The sequence below is a fragment of the Ceratotherium simum genome, chromosome 26 (assembly GCF_057802395.1).
Source record: "Ceratotherium simum simum isolate JZ-2026a chromosome 26, ASM5780239v1, whole genome shotgun sequence".
Taxonomy (NCBI): domain Eukaryota; kingdom Metazoa; phylum Chordata; class Mammalia; order Perissodactyla; family Rhinocerotidae; genus Ceratotherium; species Ceratotherium simum.
This window is the reverse complement of record NC_141925.1, coordinates 14,397,935-14,424,169: the sequence shown is the minus strand read 5'-3', so window position 1 is coordinate 14,424,169 and position 26,235 is coordinate 14,397,935. Positions and strand designations below refer to the sequence as shown.

Sequence of the window (26,235 nt, the reverse complement as noted above, 5' to 3'; positions counted from 1 at the left end):
GAACTTTTCCACTTAATTTTATTAGTTTAATGTTTATTTTAATGTTTTGCAAAAAACTATGACTAGCACGTCAAACTTGTGATTTTACCAATATTATTGCTTGAGACAGCGTTTGTCAACCTCAGCACTACTGACATTTTAGACCCGATAATTCTCTCCTGAGGGGAGCTGGCCTGCGCACTGTAGGATATTTCGCAGTTTCCCTGGTCTCTACACACTAGATGACACTAGTAACCCATCCACTAAGGTGAGAGAACCAAAAATGTCTTCAGACACTGCCAAGAGTCCTTGGGGGAGTCAAAGATACCCCTGATTGGGAACCACTGCCTTGGGATAAGTCTACTTTTGAAAGTAAAATAAGTTAATTTAAGGAGAAATGTATTTTTAGGTGACTTAGAATGGGTACAATTCACGTATGGCAAAGGTGGCTAAGGTGATGTGTGAATGTTGGACGTGTGCGAAAAATCAGACAAGAGGATGGGCAAACAGGCAGAGGAACTGGGTCCTCACCCCCTCAAAGTCACACCCACTGCTCTTTCCTGCCAGCCGTTGTCTCATCATCCCTGAAGCCGATGCAAAGAAACGTGTGTGCAGAGAAATGAGAGGACGGAAGAGCACAAAGAAACCCTGAGAATCCACTTTCCCCACAACGTCCGGTCTTCCTGATCAAGGAAGGAGGAATAGGGTGGGTTTGTTCCTCATTCCCCTTGGGAAGTCCGAGGCTGAGGAGCCAGTGAGAGAGCAAGGAGCCACAGAGGAGGGTAAAGAGTGAGAGGGACAGGTGGTCCTGGCCAGCGAGCTCCAGAAACCATAGGGGAGCTGCTACTCAGCCTTGAAATGTTCAAGTAGGTTTGCCTGTCTCTCACACTTGAAAACCTTTAGCTGTGGATTCTGGATGGGATCCATCCAGTCCGTCTTCCCCCTTTACTGGGGCAGGAGAACGGCCATATGTGCCTGTCCCGACTTTCTGAGCCATAGAGCCAACAGGCTGCACAGATGCCCCCTGGACAGCTGATGCAGGAACATCAGTGCGGAGATAAGTGACAAAGACCATGGGAAGGTACTGACCTGGGTCTCCAGGGTGATTAGCGGACTTGGGTGTGGGTCCTGGGGGAAGAAAGGAGAAAACATACATGAGCGGTGGGGAAGGTTCAACCTACTCCCCTACTGCTATTTATTTTTAAACAAGGCTAGATCTCTTCCATGCTCAAGCAACCTCACAGAAGGGCCGCCCCAACTCTGTCTCCCCCACTCCATGAAATATTAGAATAGCCTGGCCCAATCTCCCATCTCCCCCAACACTTCCTCCCACACCCAGATGATTAAGGAGGCTCAAGTTTTTCATCAAGAGGTTACGGCAGATGCCTGCATGGAGATCATGCAAAACGATGAAGCGTAAAGAAATAAAAAACCAAGCATCCTTGCCAAATATCTCCAAGTATGTTCAAATCCTCTATATGAAGAAGAAGATAGGTCCATAAGAGGATCAGAAATAAACCTGAAAGAATATAATGTTCCATTTAAGGGCAAGGCCACCAAGTTGTGTCTGACCTTGGAAAGAATGAGGGAAGGAATGAGACGGAGATAGAAAAAAGAAGAGCTTAATTCCTGGTTTACGCAGCACATTCCAATGGGCTGGGGAAGATCCTTTTCAGGACGGAGAAGGCCAGAGAGAAGTCCTATTCATTCACTCTCTACAAAAGCCAATTGACTGCAAATGCCTGGCGGTAATGTCTTGGGTCATTAAACATGAACTCTTTGGGAGGGGGGCAGGGTGGGTACACAGGACGAAGGGATGGATGGGGAGGGGGTAGTGGTTTTCAGCAAGTAGTTTCCAAGGAAAACAGGAAACCCGGCACATAAAAGCTATTTTTGTCTGCACTACATAGGCTCTGAATTAACCATCTTGGATTCACAATTCTGGGAAAGCAACCTCAAGCCGAACCTTACAGAGAACGGACATGATTTTAAAGCTTTGCTTTATCCAGGAAGATTTCTCAACGCAGGCTTCTAGGAAGGCATGCAAATTAGCATCAGCCCACTGGCCCATACAGTGAACAAGAAGGAAGTATAAGAATCATGCTGTATGTGTCCTTCTGTGTCTGACATATTTCACTTAGCATAATGTCCTCAAGATTCATCCATGCTGTCGTGTAGGGCAGGATTTCCTTCTTTTTTAAGGCTGAATAATATCCCATTATATGCATATACCACAGGTTCTTGATCCATTCATCCATCACATTTAAAGATTTTATTTATTTATTTTTTCCCCCCAAAGCCCCAGTAGATAGTTGTATGTCATAGCTGCACATCCATCTAGTTGCTGCATGTGGGACGCGGCCTCAGCGTGGCCGGAGAAGCGGTGCGTCGGTGCACGCCCGGGATCTGAACCCGGGCCGCCAGCAGCGGAGCGCACGCACTTAACCGCTAAGCCACGGGGCCGGCCCCATCAATGGACATTTAGATTGTTTCCATATCTTGGCTATTGTAAATATGGCTGTAATGCACATGGGAGTGCAAATATCATGATTCCACTTATATGAGGAATCTAAAATTGTCAAATTCTTAGAAGCAGAGAGTAGAATGGTGGTTGCCAGGGGCTGAGGGGAGAGCGAATTGGGGAGTCGCTATTCAGCGGGTATAAAGTTTCAGTTATGCTAGATGAATAAGCTCTAGAGATCTGCTGTACAACATGGTGCCTATATTAACAATACTGTACTGTACACTTAACATTTTGTTAAGAGGGTAGACCTCATGTTAAGTGTTCTTATCACAATAAAAAATAAAGGAAGAACAGAGAAATTGGAACATTTTATACCCCTACCCTAGATGAACTGTCACTCACTTTCTTGATCATTTCTCTGCAGCATCTTTATAATGATGCCTAATTCTGATCAGTATAGGAGGCGTGACCCCAGGAACATTCTGAGCTCTGGTCACTTCTGACTTCTCTTTCAAAATGAAGGACTCCTCTCCTCCAATTCCAGCTCTGAGTCCAATTTCAGCATTTCTGCAATGGTGCAGCTCAAAGGGAGGTGCCAAGAGAACATTTCACTCTAATTGTCACATTCTCCCCAGGCACTGAATATTCCTCATACCCAGGAAAATACTGAGGGGAACATTTCTCCCCTCTCCCCAGCCTTGGTCCATAAAGGAACATGGAGAAGTCTTGAAGGAAACCCTTACTAGCTCCTTCCCAGTGGTGAAGACTTGGCGGCTATAATGGGTGAGAACCTTCCCTGAGCCCCTTTTTTTGAGCGAGCAGGTTTGCTCCATCCTTCATGGAGCCCCCTCGAGCCAGCTTCCTCATCACCACATGCAGGGGGAGCCGACCCTATACTCCCCAGGTTCCCTGCGTTAAGCAAGCACACTACGCAGGGCCCATTTTTGTCTTCCAGAGGCAAGCCATCCCCTCGGTCTGTGGCGGGCAGCGTGAGTCACGCTTAGCGAGTGAGAGCGTGCGATGTCTGCTCTTCAGCTCAGAGCCAGTCGGTGTGTGCCTGTCTCTCTTGTCCATTCAGATCCCACCATCTAGATTTTTGACTAGAGGATAAGAAGCTGCATCGCAGACTCAAACATTAGCCCCATTCTCAAAGCCAGGTCCTCACAAAGCATTGCAGTGGGGTGTCGTGTGCGTGCCCAGATTAATTAAACTGTACTTCACAGCCCATTTGGCTATTGTTTGGGGCTTAGGCTTCGTTGCTCAAAATCCCGAGGGGGTGGAGAGGGGAGAATGCCATCCTGAACCCCTAAGAACAGCTTCCCTGGAAAAGACCTTCCTTGGGAAACCGTAGGAAACCTCTGTCAACTGTGTTGACAAAACCAAGAGCCTGATCCCTGGATACAGTGATGCACCAACTCTTTATTTGGTGTTCCAGGATCTGAGACCCTATCTGCGCAGCGCATGGTCAGGGATCCAATATTCATTCAAAAGCTTTTGGAAGACAAAAGCACGAATGTTATCTATTTACCATGTTAATTACCTAGCCAGGAAGAAGATAAAGGATTCACAGTCACCATGTCATTAACTCTTAGGATTCACCTGCCAACAAAATTTTACTCCCCTCCCTCTGTGCACATTTAAAATATAAGAAGCTCCCCACAGAGGCTCAGTCCAGAGGATCCAAGGTATGACTATATATCTGTAAGGTCTCACTTTCAGCAACATTCTCCTTAATTGGAAAGGCTAATGAAGTGGAACCAGGTCAATGATGCTGTCTGCCTAATCCATGGTCTCTGTCTAAATTGGGGCTCTTTGGTTTACAGTAGAGTAAATTCCTGTCTGTCAGAGGAAAGGCTCCTGGAGACCAAAGGGGAATTTGCAACGTGCTCGGATGCTCCAGTGGAGTGCTTTTAGAATCTCAACGCGGGTACCAGGAACCACGGAATCGCCTAACGCAAGGAAAGCCCTTTCATATCATCTACTGCAATGACTAAATTGGGGAACTCAAATGGAGAACTAGGTAGACTGAATGAGTGGCCTTCATTCTTCACCACTCCCTATATCCACTCCCTCTGGTCACGTGACTTTGCATTTTTTGCAGAGTGTGCTTCCCCATCCCTCAACCTTGGGCTTGCCCATTTGACTTGCTTTGTCCAATGAGAGGTTAGCGGATACGACATGAGCAGAAGCTTGAAATGTGCTTGTGAGACTGAACGTGACCTCCTGTGCTTCTGACATCAGTGTAAGAAGAACCCGCCCCAGGTAGCCTGCTGGTCTGAGGAGAATGAGAGACACACAGAGCAGACCCGGACCCAGCCTGCAGCTTGAATCCAAGCTCAGCCTGGATCAGCCAACCCCCAGCCAACCTTCAGACACAGAGAGAACACACGCTTGGTGTTTCAAGTCATTGAGCTTTGGGGTGATTTGTCATACAGCATCACTGTGGCAGTAACTAGCTGATACACCTTCCAAAGACTGACCTTGTTAGAACCAAAACATATTGTACAAACACTCCAGCCTTGGAAACAAAATGATATATACTCTCCCTAAGTCTGCAAACACATCCCAGGAATCTGAAATAACTACAAGTAATAGCTATCATTTACTGAGGACCTACTATGTGCCAGGCTCTGTGCAAGCTGTACATTATGCCAAGCAAAGAAATAGTCAACATCAGGATCTTCTACTACCTAGGAGTTAGCCTTCAGCCCTCTTTGCTATATACACCAGTCCTTCCAAATTTATCTGGATGCCATTACAACAACATTTATAGAAATGATCACTCAGAATCCTCTTGCCCTGAGATGAAGACAGTTTTCATTCCTCTGGTTTATTCTAAACTTTATCCCATGGGCATATTACTTTACCAAAGTTTAGAACAGTTACGACCACTGGTAATAACTAGTAACTTAGTAAGTTAATAGTTAAGTAACAGCTAATAACTTGTTAAGTTCTTACCATGTTCCAGGCACTGGCTTAACCTCTATACATATGTCATTCCATTTTCCCCTTGTAACAACCCTATGAGGTGGATACTACCATTATTCCCTTTATAGAGACGGGGAAACCGATGAGCAGAGAGATTGAATAACCTGTCTAAAGTTACACAGATAGTGCTGAAGCCTGGATTCAATCTCAAGCCTGCACTTGAGAAACCTATCCTCCACTATTTTACAGCAGCTCTATCCGAGAAGACAATCCCACCTTAGACAGAGTCATCTTGCAACCTGAATAATGTCTATCGAAAGAAAGAATTCCTACGGCAAAAAAAAAAGGTACCACCCTAACAACCACTGGAATCCTTTTTTAGCATCTGTGTTTTTTAAAAAGGTAGTGGACATGGTTGATAGAAATTAGCACATGTGTCATGACTAAAAATAAAACACAGTCACTTTACCAGAGCAGGAAACCATGCATCGTTAGCCAAATCCATCCACACATGTTTACTGAGTTCTGACTCAGTAGTCAGCACTCTGCCTGGCAGGCACCAAGAGGGAAAGGGAAATGAATTCAAAGTGACTCCATGTATACTTCTGTTCCCAAAGCTAACTGTTTAAATAAGAGGCGAGAGCCTGGTTACAGGTCCTGGAGAAACGAAACTTGTTTGGAACTCACGAGTTTTGCTTGTAAGACCAGGAAGCCAGACTCAAACGTTTTCGAGCCCATAGAAGCCAAAGGCCTAATTTAACAAGCAATTAAGCTTTCATAAAGAAAAGAGAGAAAGAAGGAGGAATTTGTTCGTGATCATTCCATGCATGCATCTAACATGTCTGTCTCTCCTGGTTGGTGCTGAACCTGAGCTAAGCCGCAGCCGTTGGAAGGGGCGTTCTCTTCCTTCACTTTGAAGACATCACGAGACAACGTTTGCTCTGGGGTGTTAAGCTATGGTTTTGGTGTGGAGGTGACAATCCGGTGACTCAAGCCTTCAGAGCCAGATGTCCCCCTGGGGCCCATCAAGCCAGCAGGTAGACAAGGGGCCCCTTCAGTCCAACCTTGCACAGACACACCTAGGAGGACACTTCAGAAGGCTGGCGTGGCGCTCTCTCCTAGCGAGCCTTCTGACTGGTGACAGAGGAGGAAGCTTCCACCATCAGGAGATGGTGTCTGACTCATCGCTCTCGAACACCGGGCACCTCAGCAAATGCAATGAGCTCTTTGTGGGATCAGACATTGAAAGGAAGAAAATCTCACCAACAGCACTCCTGCCTGCTGGAGGACCGGGCTCACAGGAGACCACCAAGTGGTCTGAGTTTGGATGCCAAGCCGGAGACCTAAATGGACACCGTCACTCGTCCTATGGGCCTGGCATGCGGCAAAGACAGATGGTTCACTGGAAAAGGGTGCAGGTTTTGGGGTCCGCTCTGGGTTCAAATCATGCATAATCACTGTATTAGCCTGCTCAGGCTGCCAAAACAAAATACCACAGACTGGGTGGCTTACACAACAGAAATCTATTTTCTCACAGTTCTGGAGGCTGGAAGCCCTAGATCAAGGTGCCGACAGGGTTGATTTCTTCTGAGGCCTCTCTCCTTGGCTTGCAGATGGCTCCTTCTCTCTGTGTCCCCACACGGTCTTTCCTCTGTGCATGAGCATCCCTGGTGTCTTTCTCTGTGTCCAAATTTCCTCTTCTTGTACGGACAACAGTCAGATTGGATTAGGGCCCACCCTAAAGGCCTCATTTTAACTTAATCACCTCTTTAAAGGCCCTATCTCCAAATACTAGAATCACTTTCCCAGGTACTGGGGTTAGCGATTCGGCAGACAACAACCTCTTAGTCAACTTGCGACCTCCGGCAAACTTCTTAGCCCTGTGAGCTTTCCTTTAATCATTTACTCAATGTAAATAGGTGGGACTGTATTCTCCAACAGAGCTACTGCAAGATAGGAGAGCACAGAGTTTATTGTCTGGGACCTTTTTGTAAGGGAACAAAGGCACTAATAATAATTACACCAGCTTAACAGGTGTAAACCCGACTCTCGCATGCAAACCCAGATATGTGGTCACCTCCTTGTCTTGAAAATGGGGTACCACTGACATCACGGGTGGTAATAAACGTTAAATAAAACCAGGTATTTCAAATGTCTGGTACATGGTTAAAAGCTTAAAAATAACCTTCCCTTTGTTTTCTTCTTCCAGGCTTCTGAAGGCTGACATCTCTCTCTACACCCCACCCCACTCAACCCTAATTCTTCTGAACTGCAAGTTATGTAGACACCAGCTGAACCAATCACATTGGATAGCAGTGAAATGGATAAATTTAGCTACTTCGTTTTGAATGCTTATTTTATGCCAAGCACAGGAAATACTTGCAACCTTGCCAAGGGAGGTATCATGCTTCCCATTTTACAGATCAGATAACCGATGCTCAGCGAGGATAATTTGCTCAAAAACACAGGGCTGGTAAGGGATGGAGCCAGGACTGGTGCTCAGGTTTGTAAGTTGCCAGAAACTAGTCCCTTAACCAACATCCTGGTGTTTCTAAAAGCGTGAACTTACTGAAGCAGGATCTCTGGGCAAGGATCCAGAGAATCTGCATTTTTATTAAACACCCTTGGGGGAGTCTCATGTATACTGAAGCCTGAGAACCCCTGCAATATATCAGGAGTAATACAAGACTGAAAGAGGCCAAGGTGACGAAGACAGCCAGTGAGAAACCAAGAACAGGACCTGACCTCTGACAGCCAGCCAGCCACCAAGTGTCTGAGCATGCATGGGACTCTGGTGCTCATGCTCTGCACCCCCAAGAAATTTCCATGACAGGTGTGGCTTAGTCTGTTTGAGCTGCTATATAACAGAATACCATAAACTGGGTGGCTTATAAACAACAGAAATTTATTTCTCACAGTTCTGGAGGCTGGGAAGTTCAAGGGCAAGGTGCCAGCAGAGTCGGTGTCTGGTGAGAGCTTCCTGGTTCATAGACAGCTGTCTTCTTGCTGTGTCCTCACCTAGCAGAAGGGGTGAGGGAGCTCTCCAGGGTCTCTTTTATAAGGGCACTAATCCCACTCTTGAGAGCTCTGCCCTCACGACCTCATCACCTACCAAGGGCCCCTCCTCCTAATACCATCACATTGGGAGTCAGGATTTCAACATATGAATTTTGGGAGGACTCAAACATCCAGTCTCTAGCAGCGTGCAAGGTGTTTTCTGCCTCTTCCTTTCTCCCCACTTACACGGTAAAGGTATCCCTCCTGCCCCAGAAACCTAGCCACCACCCTCCTCTCTCCAACATTCCCTCCCCAGGGGTGTCTGACCCCTTCTCAAGATCTAGTCGCAGCAAGCAAGGTGCTCGCACAATGGGGCTCTGTCCAGACTTCCACGTGGGATTTCACAGTGAGCTTATCTGGCGCATCGGCGGCTCCTGCACGACGGCAGGGCACGTGCACAGCGGGCGGCATTGGGCGATGAGGGAGGGATGCCAACGACACAGAGCTCCCCTTCTTCTCCAAGAAAGGCTGCATTTGGAATGCAAACACGAGCCAGAATCACACAGCACTCACCTTGTTGGAAAATGCAAACTCACCTTCCAACAGGACTCAGGAGAGAAAACAGAAACCCCACTGAGAGGGCAGGGGACTCTGACTGCTTCAGAGAGATGGTGGCAGATATGCCTGGGCCCTTAAAACTGGGTGGATTTTCCTCGCTCTGTCTGTCTCCCTCTGTTATATTAAAAGCTGTAAAAGTTTACAGGAATCTGTGCTATTCTGCATTCCCTCTACATTTCTTAGTCCAGACCCAGTACTGAGCAAGAACACCTCAAAATAAAGCTCTCACCATTGGAGTTGGTTAATCATCCACAGCCTTGGAAGATACGAGAAACCGCAGACACACAGAAACTCGGGAATTATTTTAACACTTCTCCAGCTTGGGGTGTGCACCTTTGAGCACAAACAGTTACCAACTGTTGTATATAACACTTTGTTCTGTGTGTGCCTCTGGAGGTTTTGTAATTCCTTACAGAGTACACAGAATTACAATTCTTGGAACTATAAGGTTTTGAATACACCTACCTCAAAGATCAGAGGCTCGAGGTATGAAGTGTTAAGACGGGGAGGCCAACGGGTGGCCTGTGGATGATTCATACTGGGTTTTTTTTTTAGCCTGTAACAATGATGAACTATTTACAATCGTTGCCAATGTTTTAAAACCAGAATACTTCACACGCAAATTCAGATTTTTCACTTCTGTTTTAAAAAATGGCAAATTTAGCAACACTGGACGTACACTCCTCTAAGACAACACAGCTCCCAGCTGAGTGGCTGCTGCCTGGCCACCGCGAGCAACTGAATCTGTCACTCTCCACATTCATGCAATTTGTTTAGGATCACATGGCTGGTCGATATCAACAATAATCTAAATAGTAGCTAACACTGGGCTGATACTGAATGCAAGGCATTATAATAAGTGGCTGTAAGAACTATCTCATTTAAACCTCACAACAACTCTAGGATGTAGGTAGTTATAGCCCCATTTGACAGATGGTGCAACTGAGGCTCAGAGAAATAATTTGCTCAAAGTCATTTGTTAGTAAGTGGTGGAGCCAGGATTCGGACCAGGACAGCTTGGCCCTCGAGGTTACACTTCTGGACCACTAAGTCACACCGCTTCCCAGTAGAACAATCACACCATGAATTGGAATCACCAAACCACAGTTCATGGTTCTACGAGCAGCTGGCACTGGAAAGCCTGATGGAGCAGGGAATTGGAGCACAGGCTCCTAATACCAGATCTTCCCATTTCCTTGCTGTGGGTCTTCAGATTAATTACTTAACTCTTTACAATAATAATAATAATAATATTATCACAGGGTCACTGTAAAGATTGGTTGAGATGGTATATCAGAGCCTCGCTCAGTCCTGGCATACAGCTGGTGAGCCACAAATGTTAGTTCCTCCTGGAGGACAATTACTATCACTTTACAGTGTTCTGCTTTTCACAGCTCAAAGGCATTTCAGACCAGAAACAAGACATGCCATGCGCCAAGAATAAACTGAGCAATGCAGCCTCCACCCAACAGAGCCAGACAAGAGGTGCTTATAGATCTCTCCAGGGCTCCATGGCCTTCTGAAGCTGGCCACCCAGGCTCCGTGTGGACACAAGCCTTCTTGGAGCTTGGAACACAAGCCACATCTCCAGCTCAGCCCAATAATTAGCTTTTCCCAGGCACAGGCCTCGGGACCTACCAATTTTGCACCCACTTGCTGTGGTCACCAAGATGGCAGGCAGCCCAACTGGAACCAATGCTGCCAAGTGTCCTACAGACACTGTCTAGAGTTCCAAAGACACTATGCTCTGCTCTACACCTTCTGGGACTGCTGGATGGGTTTCTGTTCCACGGGGAAACAGTTCAGACTTGAGCCCCAGAATTCAAGACTGTGAGTGCCAGAAAGAGACTTGGAGATGCAGAGCAACCACTTCCCTATATGGTGCCCAAGGCGGATATTACTAAGCAATTACTCAGCCTCAAATTCTCAATACAGCCTTATGAGCAGACATTACCAATAGATTCCAGTTTTCCTAGGAGATGAAACTTATTTCTATCCCTGACCTGAATCCAACCCATCGTTTTCTGGTGAGGGATATGAGATCCAGGATGGAAAGTGAATTTCCTAAGGGCCACACACAGTTTATACCAAAACCCAGCCTAGAATCTAAGTTTCTTGATACGAAATCCTGGGTCATCCCTTTTTGCCAAAATAAATGTCTATGTATTCCCCTCCTCTCCTTTTCTTCATTGCCTCTTCTTCGGCTCCCGCACAAGAGCCTCTAACTGGGACATCTTTTGTTCAAAAGATAGCATATCCTAGCTCTGGGAAAACTGTGATTCAGCAGTGCTTCATGTCTGGACTGCTTCCAAGAGGCCACACACAGAACTGCTGACTCAAGGCCTGGGAGAAAACGGATCCCGGGATGTGGGGCGCAGGGTGATGGAGTGAGAGCTTTGCAGCGGCCGCGCCCCCAGGCTCCAGGCTGTGCTTCGGAACAGGGAAGCGTCCTTCCGAGGCTGGAAGAGAGCCGGGTGGCAGGTGGGTCTACAGGGGGCGGATGGGCAGAGGCTTCAACAGAGAGTCAGGGTCCAAGTCAGGAGGTTTCAGCAGGGAAGAGACTCAGTGTCTCCTTCTCGCCTCCCCAGCCTTCTCCTATATCTAATATCATGATGCGCTGATGACGATGACAGCACTGAGGATGACGGCCATTAGGACGGCTGTCATTTAATCCTTAGGAAGCACCTTATTTAGCAATTTACGTGCATGATTTCAATAAATCCTCATTCCATCCTTACTGTGTGCTACTATAGGGCGGCCATAAAGTCTGGAAACAGATGATTTTCTTTTATGCTTTCACCATGGGAGATGCTCTTGATAATGACACGTATTTGCCTCTGTTTCCACACTATGGATACCATGCAGTATTGTTCCTAATCTACAATGGGGGAAACTGAGGCTCGGGAGGGTGACAAGACTTGCCCCAAAGCCACAGAGCCAGGCCCGTTTCACCCTCGTATCTTCATAGAAATTACAAAAAAAAAAAAAAAGTAACCAAAACGCCTGGATGTGGTATGGCTTGACCTACATGGTACACAATACCTTTTTTTTTTTTTTTTAACTAGTTGCCAACATTTAAGAATTGAGTAATTTTATCATACTCAGATTTCTGGCTTTTCTTAAAATGTCAGAAGATCTGGCCAAGTGGGCAGGCAAGCTGGTGTGGCTTCAGCTGGGGCTGAGTAGCTGCCACCTCCTTAAGATGGGCACACACCCTCCTCTGGGCCACAGCCCCCACCCTGCCCACGTGGGCTGGGCCCTGGAAGCATCTGAGTTTGTGACACCCCAATCTCCTTTTTTTGCGTGTGTGTGAGGAAGATCAGCCCTGAGCTAACATCTGCCAATCCTCCTCTTTTTGCTGAGGAAGACTGGCCCTGAGCTACATCCTGCCCATCTTCCTCCACTTTATATGGGACGCCACCACAGCATGGCCTGACAAGCGGTGCGTCGGTGCGCGCCCGGGATCTGAACCCGGGTCGCCAGCAGCAGAGCGTGCGCACTTAACCACTACGCCACGGGGCCGGCCCGTGACCCCCATCTCTTAACCACCACCCTTTATTGCTCCCCCAAAGGAAGGCACTATTTTACCCACTGGACGGCTTATTCAACATGGCCCTACACTCGCCTCCAGCCCCAGGAAAGAAAAGCTCGGGAGGCCATGACTTGAGAAATGCGACAGAAAAGCTCCAATAATCCAGGAGTAAGCCGAGCCCTGTAGTTTATTCACTTATGAGCCTCTACCTGGAGCTCAATGGTCTTGATTTGTCAGGGGACGGCGGGTCCCGGGCAGGGAGGTGGCAGGTGGGGAGGCTTCTCACAGGGGGCAGGACAGGAAGAGGTTATTAGCATCCACTGTTTTCTCGCTTCCTGCACGGCCACCTCGTGCAGCTGCCCGTGAACTGGCTGTTTGTTCCTAGCTCTCCCGGAAGGAAGCGCTCTCATCACCCAAGACAACAGACTTGGCCGAGGAGCCAAGAACGGGCGCGGGGGCTCCGGGTCCAGCTCTCCTTCTGCACAGGGCAGCCCCAAAGCTGCCGAGACAGGAAAATGGGAAGAAAGCGCAGCCTGGGAGAGAGCATCCTGTGGGCCACTGACAAAGCCCCAGCTGGGGAAGGGGCGGGGGTTGGGGGGCAGAGGAAGAGGGTCCGGCTGGGCACATCGATTTTGTACAATGAGCTCCTTTCATCAGTGAACAGAGGGCTCTCCTCAACTCGGTCTCAATGGCTTTGTTTCTGAAACGACCCATTCTACACCCAGAAAGCCAAATTCACCAGACTCTGTGCCAAGGTCACGCAAGAGCCTGAGACCCCCGAGCAAGCTGATTATCAGCACTCAGGAGACGAGCACTGTGCTTAGTGCTGTTCGGCTGTCCCAAAAGCTACAATGATCCCCTTTTATTTTGACACTTTTCTGCACTGGCGCAGGGGTAGGGGACCCTCTCTCACACGCGTGACATGCTTGGCATACTGTAGGACCTATTCAGGATAGTAAGTGCTCCCTTCCCATGAACTTCATTGAGACATCTGTGCGGAGGGGGCCGGGCAGGATGAGAGAGGGCTGGAGAAGCAAGATGCAAGTTCGAGTTTGGGGTCTCGAGTTGGCCAAACGCACGAGGTGCTGGGAGTCATCGCTGATGACCCGGCGGTAGCCTCTGTTTTGCAGGCACAATGAGAGCCTCATCTCCAAGGGTTGACTACACAGGTCCCAAACAGCAAACTGGGGGCCTACAGGATCTATTCCACTCAGACGTGTTTTGTTCAGCTGTGCAATGTTTGCAAAAGAAAAATGCTACATGTGACGCCAACACTTAAAGCTCTGAAGGTTTCACATACAACTGCAAAGTTCTCGCATTTCTTGGAAAATCATGGCGACATGAATCCATGACCTCTATAAGGCACCGACTTTCTGGATCTAGGGAGCAGCTGTTCCTCTTAGAAGGGGCATGTGCCCTCCACGTTGCCACAGTCCCCCAGACATGCTTCCCTCACTAAGGCTGCCCGCCTGGCTGCTGTGGGCACTCGAGTGGTTTATCAAGTCCCAGCACTCTCAGTGGGGGCCCTGGGTTAGAGATAAGTATGGCATATGGATGGTAGGCTGGTTGGAAAGGAAAAATCCAAGGACACTTTGACTCAAGCCGAGTATATGAACACACACCCAGGGACACTGGAACAGGAGCAGAGTCCACACCCACAAGTAGGGGTGGGGTCCTGTGTTCTCCTCTCTCCCTGGATAGACCGTTTTGACAACCTGTCCCGCTTTCCCTTGGCCAGGCACTACCTTCTTTGTGTTTATGCTTAATGAAGCCCTGGGACTGTCACACAGTACTCGGTACATTCTTGTTGAACCTGAATCAACCCAACCTCACGTCATGTTGGGTTGGAATCTAAGACATGAATGCTCCAAACTTGGCCAACTTATGAGCTGTAGGATGTTTCCCTGCCTGCAAGTCAAGGCAAGTCCTCGCCACAAAGACGAGCACTGGGAATGAAAGACTGAGCAGAAAGAGACAAGCTCAACCTACCGATTGGCTGACGTCTGAGACGAGGAAGCAGAGAGCTCCATCTTGATAGACGTGTAGCGTATCTGATGAGCTACGGTCTTCGGGAAGATCCAGGTACTGACATCATAAAATGAAAGCAAGTTCCCAATTTATCCAAGGATACAAAAACTCAACAGAGGGCCGGCCCTGTGGCTTGGTGGTTAAGTGCGCGCGCTGCGATGCTGGTGGCCCGGGTTCGGATCCCGGGTGCGCATCGAGGCGCCACTTCTCCGTTCATCCTGAGGCCGAGTCCCGCATACAGCAACTAGAAGGATGTGCAGCTACGACACACAACTATCCACTGGGGCTTTGGGGGGAAAAAATAAAATAAATAAATAAAAATCTTTAAAAAAAAAAAAAAAAAAAACTCAACAGAAACAAGGTGGCCTCCCAGAGTGGCCAAGTGGCAGGTGCAACATGTTTTATTGCAGCTTTTCTAGGCCTAAGAAGGTGGGTTGAGGTTTATCACCTGTGCTTCTGCTGTAGAAGCCATGACCATTCTTCTTCAGCTCTGTGTGTGAATTTGTGTGTGTGTGCACGCGTGTGCACGCACACGCACATGCAAACATTTATGAGCAATCACATGCGTGCATACGTGGTCTCTTCCATCCAAAGCCCTCCCAAAAAGCTGTAGTGAGCTCTGGAGATTTTGTTTGCCTAGCAGCCCTAATTTTGGGCAATTCCCCCAAGTTGCCCCACTTCTGGTACTCATGTCCAAAGGCGCCTGGAGGAGGGGAAGTCAGCTTCAGGAGAGATTCTGCTAAGCTGACCTTTATTTCAGAGCTCTGACACAAGCAAGAGAGAAGAAAAGGCAGAGCGTACACTATTCCGTTTCTGCACTTTGCATTCAGTGATAATTATGCACGCAGGAGCATCTGTAAACACCAAAAGGGGGAAATATTACAGTTGTTCTGATTTCACCCGCTAACTGTGTTTACACGCTCACAGCATTTCTCAGGGACAATTATCTTATTACTAGTGCACTAATCTTTCAATCTTTTCAACACAGTTTACAGCTGCAGACTTCAAAAATTAAGGCTAATTAAGACCCGGCTTTCGGCAGGTATGTAAACTACTCACACATTTTAACCGAGTAAAAGAAAATCAGTTTGGGGAGAGGGTGTGAAGGGGGGTGGGCGCAGTGTCAAAGGCAGAAAGAAGAGGTTCTAGCTTTCATTGAATTGAGGGCTAATACTCTCTCGATGCCAGTATTCTAGAATCCAGGAGACACGTTCCACTAATGGGGAGACCTGTAGATATCAATACCAAGGACAGCTGGTCTGGCCCATTCAAGGAGAAGATGGGTATTTTTCATTCAGTTATCTATTTCCATCCATCATATTCGTCCACGTCGAGAATGGACTCTTGCATCAGATTACCTGCCCTCAAATGCTGGCTCGGTCAATCACTCTTTTTTTTTTTTTTTTTTTTTTTGGTGAGGAAGATCAGCCCTGAGCTAACATCTGTGCTAATCCTCCTCTTTTTTGCTGAGGGAGACCGGCTCTGAGCTAACATCTATTGCCAATCCCCCTCCTTTTTTTTTTTCCCCCCCAAAGCCCCAGTAGATAGTTGTATGTCATAGCTGCACATCTTTCTAGTTGCTGTATGTGGGACTCGGCCTCAGCATGGCCGGACAAGCGGCACATCGGTGTACGCCCAGGATCCGAACCTGGGCCGCCAGTAGCGGAGCGCGCGCACTTCACCGCTAAGCCACGGGGCCGGCCAGGTCGATCACTCTTTTTGATCTCGAGCAAGTTACGTAACATCTTGGTGCCTCAGTTTCCTCATATGTAAAATAGAGATAATAATAATACCTACCTCCCAGAACTGTTATCAGAACTGACTGAATTAACATTGGTAAAGCGCTTAGAATAATGTCTGGTTCATAGTCTTCATCAAATAAATATTTCTTTTAAAAAGCGTGGGCTATACGGCCCAACATACAGAAACAACACCTGCCTTCTAACACGTTCTCGACTTCATGGGTACTCGCTGCATCAAGAGCCATTTGAGAACTACTCATATATAATTGTAGTTATATTTATTGTGTCTGTTGGCAATACATTCTCCAATTATTTATTCTGCTATCTCGTTAGCTGCCACATAAAACCAGCACCTTGGATCATCCATTATTACTTTTCGTTTCGTTTTATCTTAAATTACAGGGAAGCAGACCTCTCCCTGCAGGGCTGTTGTGGGGACACAGATTTACAGTCCAGCGCCTCAGATCCCAAGCACAGCTCAGGCATCCCTGGTTGTGGCATCTCAGGAGCCACCAACCGGTGTCTCCCAGGGCTTGGACCACTAAATTCCATCAAGCACCTACTGTGTGCCTTGATTTGAGCTTGGCCGTCTACAGCCCATCTTTCTGAACTCTCACACCAACCCTGTGAGTAAGTACTGTGGATTGGGTAACGCTGACCCCACTTCACAGATGAGAAAGCTGAGGCTTTAAACAACTCTTCTATGATCCCACAGCTTGCTAACAGAACAAAGTCACAATGTAGCACAAACAATTAACATTCTTTCTCTCCAACATTTTCTTAAACTGGCTACATTTCTCAAGATGATTACTGCTACTAGTAATAGAATTAATGGTATCAACCACCACCAGCACCAACCTATACCGCGTGCCAGGCACTATTCTAAGCCACTGACATGTATTAACTCACCCAATCCTTACAACCATCCTACAAGGGTAGGACTATGATTAGCCCTCATTTTACAGATGAGGGAACTAGGCTCAGAGAGGTTATGCAACATGCCCAAAGTCACACAGCGGCAAAGTGTTGGAGCCAGAGTTTGACCAAATCCAGGAGATCTGTCCCCAGACGCCCTGCTCTTGAACACTCTGCTCTACAGCCTTTCACAATGCCTGTAAAATTCGCCAACTCTCGCCTTTTCAATGAACACGTATAACGAGATAAATAGAAGAGGGATTGATTCGATCATCATGTATCAAACAACTGATGAGAAAATTAGGGATTTAGTTACATTTGTGATCAGTGCTGCCAAAGAGGAGGACTTGGGGAGGACATGAAGCAGAGGAACTTCAACCAGGATGGGGGAGGAGGAAGACTCTTTCAGGAAGTGTGAATTACCCTGGGCTTCCAAGAAACAGCAAGAATCAACTTGTCTGAGATGAGAGAGTGGATATGCATTTTAGGCAGAAGGATCAGCATTAATGAAGGCTCTGAGGCGGGAAGGCACACATAATTCTTAACAGACAAGGAGAGGAAGCCTGAACCCAGAACGCTGACAGATGAGCAGCATGCGATGACATGGGAGGATCTGGGGTAGGGGCTAGGTCCTAGGAGAGGAAGCGGGCTCCGGACCACGGCCAGCGCTGTCCTGGGACCTCAGGGCCATCCTGCCATGCTTTCACGACCCAGGCCAGTGGGTCTCAACTGGGAGTGATTTGGGCCCCTTCCAGGGGGACATGTGACAATGTGTACAGACATTTTTGTTTGTCACAATTTGGGAGGGGTGCTACTGGCATCTAGCAGGTAGAGGCCAGGGATGCTGCTAAACATCCTACAGTACACAGAACAGCCCCCCTACAATGAAGAATTATCCTGCCCAAAATGTCAATAGTATGAGGTTGAGAAACCCTGACGAGGGGGACAAAGGCAGAAAAACGGGACCAACCACCGCCAGCCACGCTAGCCCCTTCCCCACGGCACCAGGGCACTCCACTGGATGCCAGTCCTCAAAAGAACGGGGTGATCCCTTACTTGCTCACAGTTGCGCCCTCGGCCTAAAATACTGACTTGGTGACCTTTCTTTTCTTTCAAAGAAAATAATAACCAAGGAACAGCCCAACCTAAGGAGCACACAAACTAGCCTGGTGTCAGGGAAGGGAGGAATGACCACGGGGAGGCAGTTAAATGGGGATTAAGGGCCCAGGGTCTTGGCAACCATTAGCTGTGGGATTTCACGCAAGTTACTCAATCTCTGTAATTCAGTTTCTTCATTTATAAAACGGGGATAATAATAATACAATAATAGTATGTGCATGATGCAGTCGTTGAGGAATTAGTGAGACAATGGGTGTCAAGCACACAGTAAGTGCCAAATAAATGATATCCTCCTCCTCCCCCCGCCCTCCTCCTAATTATTTTCATTTAACTCTCTCAAATAATTGCTATAATGCAGATACCCAGAGGGAACAGCGGGAGATGAGAGGAAAGACATACTCTTCTCTCTTGCTCCCCTATAAAAGAATGAGCGTTTTCATTCCATTTCACCCAGATATAACTGTGGGGAGGAGGGGATTCGTGGGGACCTCAGCGAGAACACCAATGATAGGATCTCAGCCTGTTGGCACCACACGAGGCTAGCTGGCTAGCCCTCTGCCCTCAGCTAGGTATGGCGATAGTATTCCTGTTATCCAGATGGTAGAACCTTCCTGTCACAGGAATGAGACAAAAAGTCCAGGTTCCTTGTCTGGCGGGACAGCCAGCCTGCTCCAACCCCGGGAGAAGGGCTTTGGGAACCCTGAGCTGGCCCATTGCTCCCTCCCAGAACCCCAGCACCCCTGCCCACACACACATCTCCACTGGGAAAGCTGAACACCGCACCTTCCATGCGGTGGAAGCTAAGATCCCACGCAATCAGTCCACCCTCTCCATAATTCCCTTCTCCAAAGATAACCAGAACGCTCAGGGAGGCCCCCAAACCCAGACACGACTTATTCCCTATTTCTGGCTCCACCACGTGATGTCTGCGAGTTTCGAGCGTTGGAGCATTCCAACTCAGGCTGGAACCGCCTCTTCTAGAAGGGGGAGGCTGAACAGCAGCTCCGAATCAGCCTGCAGGAGGTTCAGAAGGAGAAGAGATTTTTGACCTCGACTAAGTTCTAGAATCTAAGAGCTACAAAGACCCTAGAGACCACTACATCCAGGTGTGCTCATTATGCAGACAGAGCAACTGAGGCTGAAAAGAGCAAAGAAGATACTCAGACTATTTGCATTGTTGTTGTTCTTTTTTTTCTCCTTAGCTTCTTTCTCCATAGTTGAATCAGAATAGGTCAAACACATACTCGAATGTTTGGAGATTTTTTTCCCTCTAGGCATGGCATACAGCTGACACTCAATAAATGTTCAGTGAGGGAACCAACGTCAGCAAGCATTTAGTAGGCAACTTTAGAGAGGACTCTGTCTCCACTAAAATTAAAAACGACAAATGTCATCACTGTTGGAGGGACCATATGTGTGAGTGTGTGTGTGTGTGTTTGTGTGTGCGTGTAAGAGAGACAGAGAGGTAAATAGATTGTGGATCCCATACCAAATGGGTGTTCGCTTGTTCCAAGACACTTTTTTTTACAAAAAAAACAAATCATTTTAATACAATCACCACTTAAACAATATACTCTGTAATCTTGATTACGTCTCCTAGATTTGCTCAGGGAGGCCAGGCTCTTGCAGAGAAATCTGACTGAAGTTTCCTTCTGCCAGATCACCAGTTAAGTGGCCATTTTCCAAAAAGCGGCCTTTTTAATGCACATCTGTAAAATTTAACCTAAAATCCTAGTCAGTATTCCAGCAAGACTCCTCCTTCTAATTGAGGTAATTTCCAGGAAGACAAGGCTACAGGCCTCCCTTCCTTTAAACAGAGCAAGCATGGCTGCTATATATTAAGCATCTATTATGTGCCAGGTATTTCATAGGCCTCAACTCTTTTTAATTCTCATTTTCACCTTCACGACAGCACTATAAGGCAGATAGCCCCATTTCACAGCTGAGAAAACTGGGGCTTAGGACAGTATAATAACTGCTCAGTGTCACAGAGCTAGTAAGAGATTGAGCTGGGATTTGAACCTGGGTCTGACTGTACAGCCCAAATTCTTGACACAATGTCCTATTAATCTCAGATCAAAGCCCACCTCCACTCTCTACTTTCTTGTTAGTATTTTTCCACAGACAGAACACTCCAAGGAACTTAATTTTTGCCACAAGGGATACAAAACAAGAAACTGGAAAACCTCTGTCCTATCTCAGCTTTGTCACAAGCACTAGGCAATCGCAGGCGCACTGCAAAGTTACTGTCAACTGTTCCATCCGTTAAGTGGGTATAACTCCCAACCACCTCTCAGGATCATCATCAGAAATAGAGTAGAATGCAGTACAAAGTGCGTCTTCCTCTCCCAGAACTGTCAGAGGACACAGATCTTCCTGCAGGATGTCAGTCTTAGAACTCTCTCAAATGCTCCCCTGGGCACGCAGCCCAACCCACCATGCCCTACTCCAGGGAGTTACCTCCTAAAATAAATCGTGCTAACTTCAGTTAGCTCACCATAAAGACTATATGTAGAAGAAAACCCTCAAGAGTTCCATCTGGCAGCAGCTTCTCCAAAATCAGCCCAAACGGCTTATTTCTAACGGAATCACAACCTCTGACGGGCAGCTTTCAATCAGAAAGGCCAGCGGAGAGATGGAAAACCCCTGTGGGTTAGCGCAGTCTTTCCAGGCAGTGATGCCCCAGGGCTTCTGAGCAAACTGTTACCGCGAGAAAATGCGAGCTTATCCTAGGGAGGGTGCTGGAGAGAAATGAGACAGGGTGCAGTGGGTGGGTGGGGGCTGGAGGGTGCCACGCCAGGTCTGCGCATGCGCGGCAGCCACTGGGCACGTCCTTGGCCAGCCAGGTGATAGTGGGCAAGGACTCTGTGCACCAGGGGCTGCGGTGACTTCTGAACCTTATTGTCTTCTGAAGTTCACGTTATTCTGGGAAGTGGCAAGAAGCCAAGCGCAGACTCTCAGTTTCCCCATCCTAGAAATGAGGGATACGACTCCGTTACACACACTCACCCTTACATCCAGAAAGCCACACACTCACATCCACTCTCAAGACACACTTGAAAATGTTAACATTTCCCCCTGGAAAGATATCCAGTAAATTATTAGCAACGATTTTAAGAGAGACTGGAAGAAGTGGGAGAGAGAGAATTCTACTTAATTTATATCTTTCTTTCATGAGTGAATTTTCGTGTCACAGGCTTATACTCCTTTTATTAAAGCCAATGCCACTTAAAAATGGAAGGACAGTACGGTGGTTCCTCTAAAAAATATGACCTAGTAATTCCACTTCTGGGTATACATCCAAAAGAACTGAAAGCAGAGACTTGACTAGATATTTGCACACCCGTGTTCCTAACAGGATTATTCACAATAGCCAAAAAGTGGAAACAGCCCAAGTGTCCACTGATGGATGAATGGATAAACAAAATGTGATATATACACAACAGGGACATTATTCTGCCTTAAAAAGGAAGGAAATTCTGACACATGCGAAACATGGATGAACCTTTGGAGACGCTATCCAGAAATAAGGGAAATAAGTCAGACACAAAAAGACAAATACTGTATAAGTCCACGTATATGCGGTTCTTAGAGCAGTCAACTTCATAGAGACAGAAAGTAGGCTGGTTTTGCCAGGGGCTGGGGGGAAGTGGGGAATGGAGAGTTGTTCTTTAGTGGGTATGGAGTTTCTGTTATAGTTGGGAAGATGAAAAAGTTCTGGAGATGGATGGTGGTGATGGTTGCACCACAATGTGAATGTTACTTAATGCCACTGAACTGTACAGTTAAAAATGGTTAAGATGGTAAATTTTAAGTTATGTGTGTTACACCACAATAAAATTTTTCAAAGACAAAAAATTAAAAGGATGAAGCAAAAACCAATAAAAATGGGTACTTAGGGGTAAAGGGAGGGAATAAGATGGAGACATAGAAATCGAAGCAAGAATTGTCCAAATGCCTCTTGTTTTGTAGATTTGACTTCGGAATCGTGCAGAGGTTTTATCTAGTTATAAAACAAATTTTTTAAGAAAGGAAATACATTAGGGAATATTGGGGCAGAGGAATTATGAATAACTTTTGTTTTATTCTGTAAACTTTCCATGTAACAAACCAAATTTTCAAATATGAAAGAATAAATAAATTGCAGCATGTCTATATCATGGAATTCTACTTGGCAAAAAGGAGTGAACTATTGATACAAGCATCAGTATGGATGAATCTCAAAATAAGTATGTTGAATTAAAAAAGGCAGACAAAAAAGAGTACATACTCTATAATTCCATTTATATGAAACTCTACAAAATGTAAACTAATCTATAGTGATAGAAAGCAGATCAGTGGCCGCCTGTGGCATGGGTTTGGGGGGGGGTGGGTATTACAAAGGGGCACAAGGAAATTCGGGAGGTGATGTTCATTATCTAATTACTGCGGTGACAATGTCATCAAATTGTACACTTTAAATATGTGACGTTTACCACAAGTCAATTATTCCTCAATAAAGCTGGACCAGATAAAAGTTTTTAAAAACTATTTAATGCTATTCAACTTAAAAAAAAGGGAATTTATACAAGGTAACACCTTAAAATAAAATAAGGGGGTTGGATTAGAACATTTCTAACTTCTAGCTCTGACAGTCTAGGAAATTATGGTTCTAGGTCCAGGCAAACATTACAGAGGGAAAGCGGAAGACTTCTAGCAATTACTTTATTTACTCAACTACTAACGATGACAGGTATTATTTACTGAGCTCTGACTGCGTGCCAGGCACTGGGCTTAGTTCTCCATAAACTGTTATCATTTAATCCCTGCAGAAGTCTATGAAGCAGTCAGGTGTATTCTTCCCATTGACCAGATGAGGAAATTGAGGCACAGAGAGGCCATTTGTTCAGAATTTGAACCAGGGCCAGGTCATTCCAGAATCCATGCTCTTACCCACTGCGCCAGGCCACTCCCTCAATGATTATTGAGCACCTACTATGTGCCAGGCCCTCTCGAAGGCTGCACTCATAGGACAGAAGCCACTTTCAACCACAAGGCTGCAAGAAGGGGCAGTGAAGACGCCACTCTTGGCATTTCCCTTCATCTCTGGGGTGTGCAGGCACCATCGCCCGTCACAGGCACACAGAGAGCTCCTCCGAGGGCCAGATGCAGCAGGAGGCGCTTTAAGGCCCCAGGGACCGTCTAAGGCAGCACTGCCCCATAGAACTTTCTACGATGGTAGAAATGTTCTGCACCTGGACTGTCCAATACGGGGCCCACGAGCCACATGTGGACACTGACTATTGGAAATCCGGCTGGTGCAACTGAGGAACTGAATTTCTATTCTATTTGACGTTAACTAATTTAGATTTCAAAAGCCACACATGCCTAGTGGACTTGGTGTTAGCACACGTCTAAGGGATTTCACAGTCTCACTGTGGCGGCGAAGCATGGCGGGGAGGGCTGGGCACAAGGGGAATGCTGGCATCTCAGAACCTGGGGGCCGGCTGAGAGTGCGGCCAGCGCAGCCCGTGGGAGATGAGCTCGGCAGCCCCACGCACTGCAGGAGCCAGTCTGGCTGCCTCTGAGAGCATCTGTCCCCGTGACCCAGCCAGGGTGCTGAGGGCCGTGTGGACACCCATGCACAGGCCCCGGTGGCAACAGTCCCTGTTATGGACACTTATTAAATGGGAAGTCCTGTGCAAGGAGCTGTAGTGCATTACCTCCCGGAGACCCCCCAAAGAGCTACTCTCATCCCCATTTCCCAGGTGAGGAAACTGAGGCTCAGAGAGGTGGGGTAACATACTCAAGGCCACAGTAATTGGCAGAGCCAGGACGTGAACCAGGGGATCTGATTCCAGAGGACGGGTTCCAAACCACTGTCCAAGCCCGTCCCCCAAGACAAAGGCATGTCTCACTATCTGCTCTGAGGTGCGTCTGCTTGCCCCACAATCCGGGGCAGAGGCTTTTGTTGTGATGGAGGGAAAGGGCTTTTCCATGGAAGGTGTTGAGAAAGACACAGGCAGATCCGAGGTGGAGGGACAGTTCCTTCGATACCAGTCGCTCGGGGCAGCTCACAGCTCTCCTTGCTTTTGCACAGGCCAGGCCCTCTGCCAGGAATGCCTTCTCCTCTCAGCCCACCTAGAGAAGTCTTATGTACCTTTCCCAACGCAACTCAGACTTTTTCTTCGAAACCTGTGCTGGCATCCCAAAGATACGCTAACCACCCTCTCCTTTCCTAGCTCACTGGGTCACCACCCTCAGCAGTTACAAGCACCTTGTCATTACTTCGTTCTGGGCACTGATCTTCCTCAAGATTCGTGAGGGGCAGGGGCTCTGTCACCCTCGTTCTCCCAGAGCCAAAGAAGGTGACTGACAGGTGGTCCCAGCACAGCAAACACTGATTTTGAATGGCAGTGATAAGATGAATGGTTTAAACAAAAGGAACAGTTAAATTTTAAGAGTTGAATTAAGAACTGGCTTATGTCAAGGGAGAGAGTTGTATCTTGCAACATCTCAGGCCCTGGAGATGTTCTAGCCTGTGTGACTCTAAGCGAAGGTCTTAACCTCTCGGAGCCTCACAGTTTCCATCCATAAGGTGGGAGAACATTAGATCCACCTGCTGCGGTTATCGTGAAGGTCACCTGAGCTACTAATGTATGGAAAACACTTGGCACGGAGCCCCAGCTCAGAAAAAGCACTAAGTAAATGTTTGCAATCATTGACAGCCTCCTAAAAGGACGGCTTAGGCATCGGAGCTCGTCCATCGGAGACCTCGAGGACCGGCCAGCTCAGGGCCCAACATATCAGAACGAAAGCAGATCCAAGAGAAGGAGGTGGCACTGTACAACCAACCCCAGGTTGTATGTCTTCCCCTTCACTTCCCACCAAGTTCTGAAAGACTCTGGGCCCATTCGGCTTCTCAGCTGGCCAGGCCTGGTTTTCGCGGGTCCTCAGACAAGAGGTCACGGACTGGTCACCAACTAGCTGAATCTGACTCTCAGATATATTTTGGTTTCAGCCTGCAGAGCATTTCAGAATTTTTAATTAGTTGCCAATATCCAAAAATCAAGTTCAAATTCTGGCTGTCCAACCTTCTTTGAAAAATCAGAAGATCTGGCCATGCTAGGGCCCCATTTCCAGTCGGCCAGAGCTGAGAAGAAACTGACCACTTCGGATGGGATGTGGGGGCTCTCAGTCTCCACGTGGCCACTACACTCTGTCCCTACCTGGCCTGCGCCAAAGGCATCTAATTTTGCAAGTCCTGCCCTACGAGAAGGGATTTGACCAGAAATAGACACCCTCTGCTGTTTTATTTAGCAAAGCAGTTAGCTAACAGCAGCGAGCAGCTTTGAGTTTGAGTAAAGATCCGTACTCCAAACCATCTCACTTCTCTTTGACATCACCAATATGTAAAGACACGGATGAATAAACGGTTCTGTTTAATAATAAACTAACCGTGTCTTCGCTGCCTCTCTCATGGAGAAAGCTAAAAATAAATCACTCGTGGCAGAGCGTATCAATCTGCACCTGACAGAGGGTGTCAGGCGGGGCCATCCTTTTCCAGCCTCAGGCCTGGAAGGGTTCCTGATTGCAGGTTACTGCAGAGGCCTTGAGGGACGCAGGCACTACTGAAAGACCGGGAGTTGAAAGCTCTCGGCACTGACTCACGGTTCAGAGAGGAAATGATGGGGCAAAGAGATATAACCAGATGAAAAGACAGACCTGCTCATGTCCCTCTCATGTCTCTTCTGAAATGTCACCTCTTCCTAGAGGTGACAGAGAGGTGAAGCTAGTAAAAGTAGGCCCCTACTCTGTCCCTGTCTCCGTAACACACACACACATACATGCACGTACACACACACACAGAGCCTGCTTTCCTGCACTTCCCACGAGCTGCAATATCTTATTTATCGGTTCTCTTGCACACTGTC

The 26,235-nt window shown here is 47.3% G+C and overlaps 1 protein-coding gene across 2 annotated transcripts in view; it reads right to left on the bottom strand.

The window, feature by feature from the left end:
* Positions 1-26,235, bottom strand: part of XYLT1 (xylosyltransferase 1) — a 300,963-nt gene that overhangs the window by 208,428 nt on the left and 66,300 nt on the right. Inside the window, exon 2 of one of the 2 annotated variants that reach the window (XM_004441858.3) lies at positions 1,069-1,107. The exons of the other annotated variant lie outside the window; for it this stretch is intronic. Coding sequence (XP_004441915.3) covers positions 1,069-1,107 — 39 coding nt within the window. The remainder of the gene's footprint in view (positions 1-1,068; positions 1,108-26,235) is intronic. 2 annotated transcript variants of the gene reach the window in all.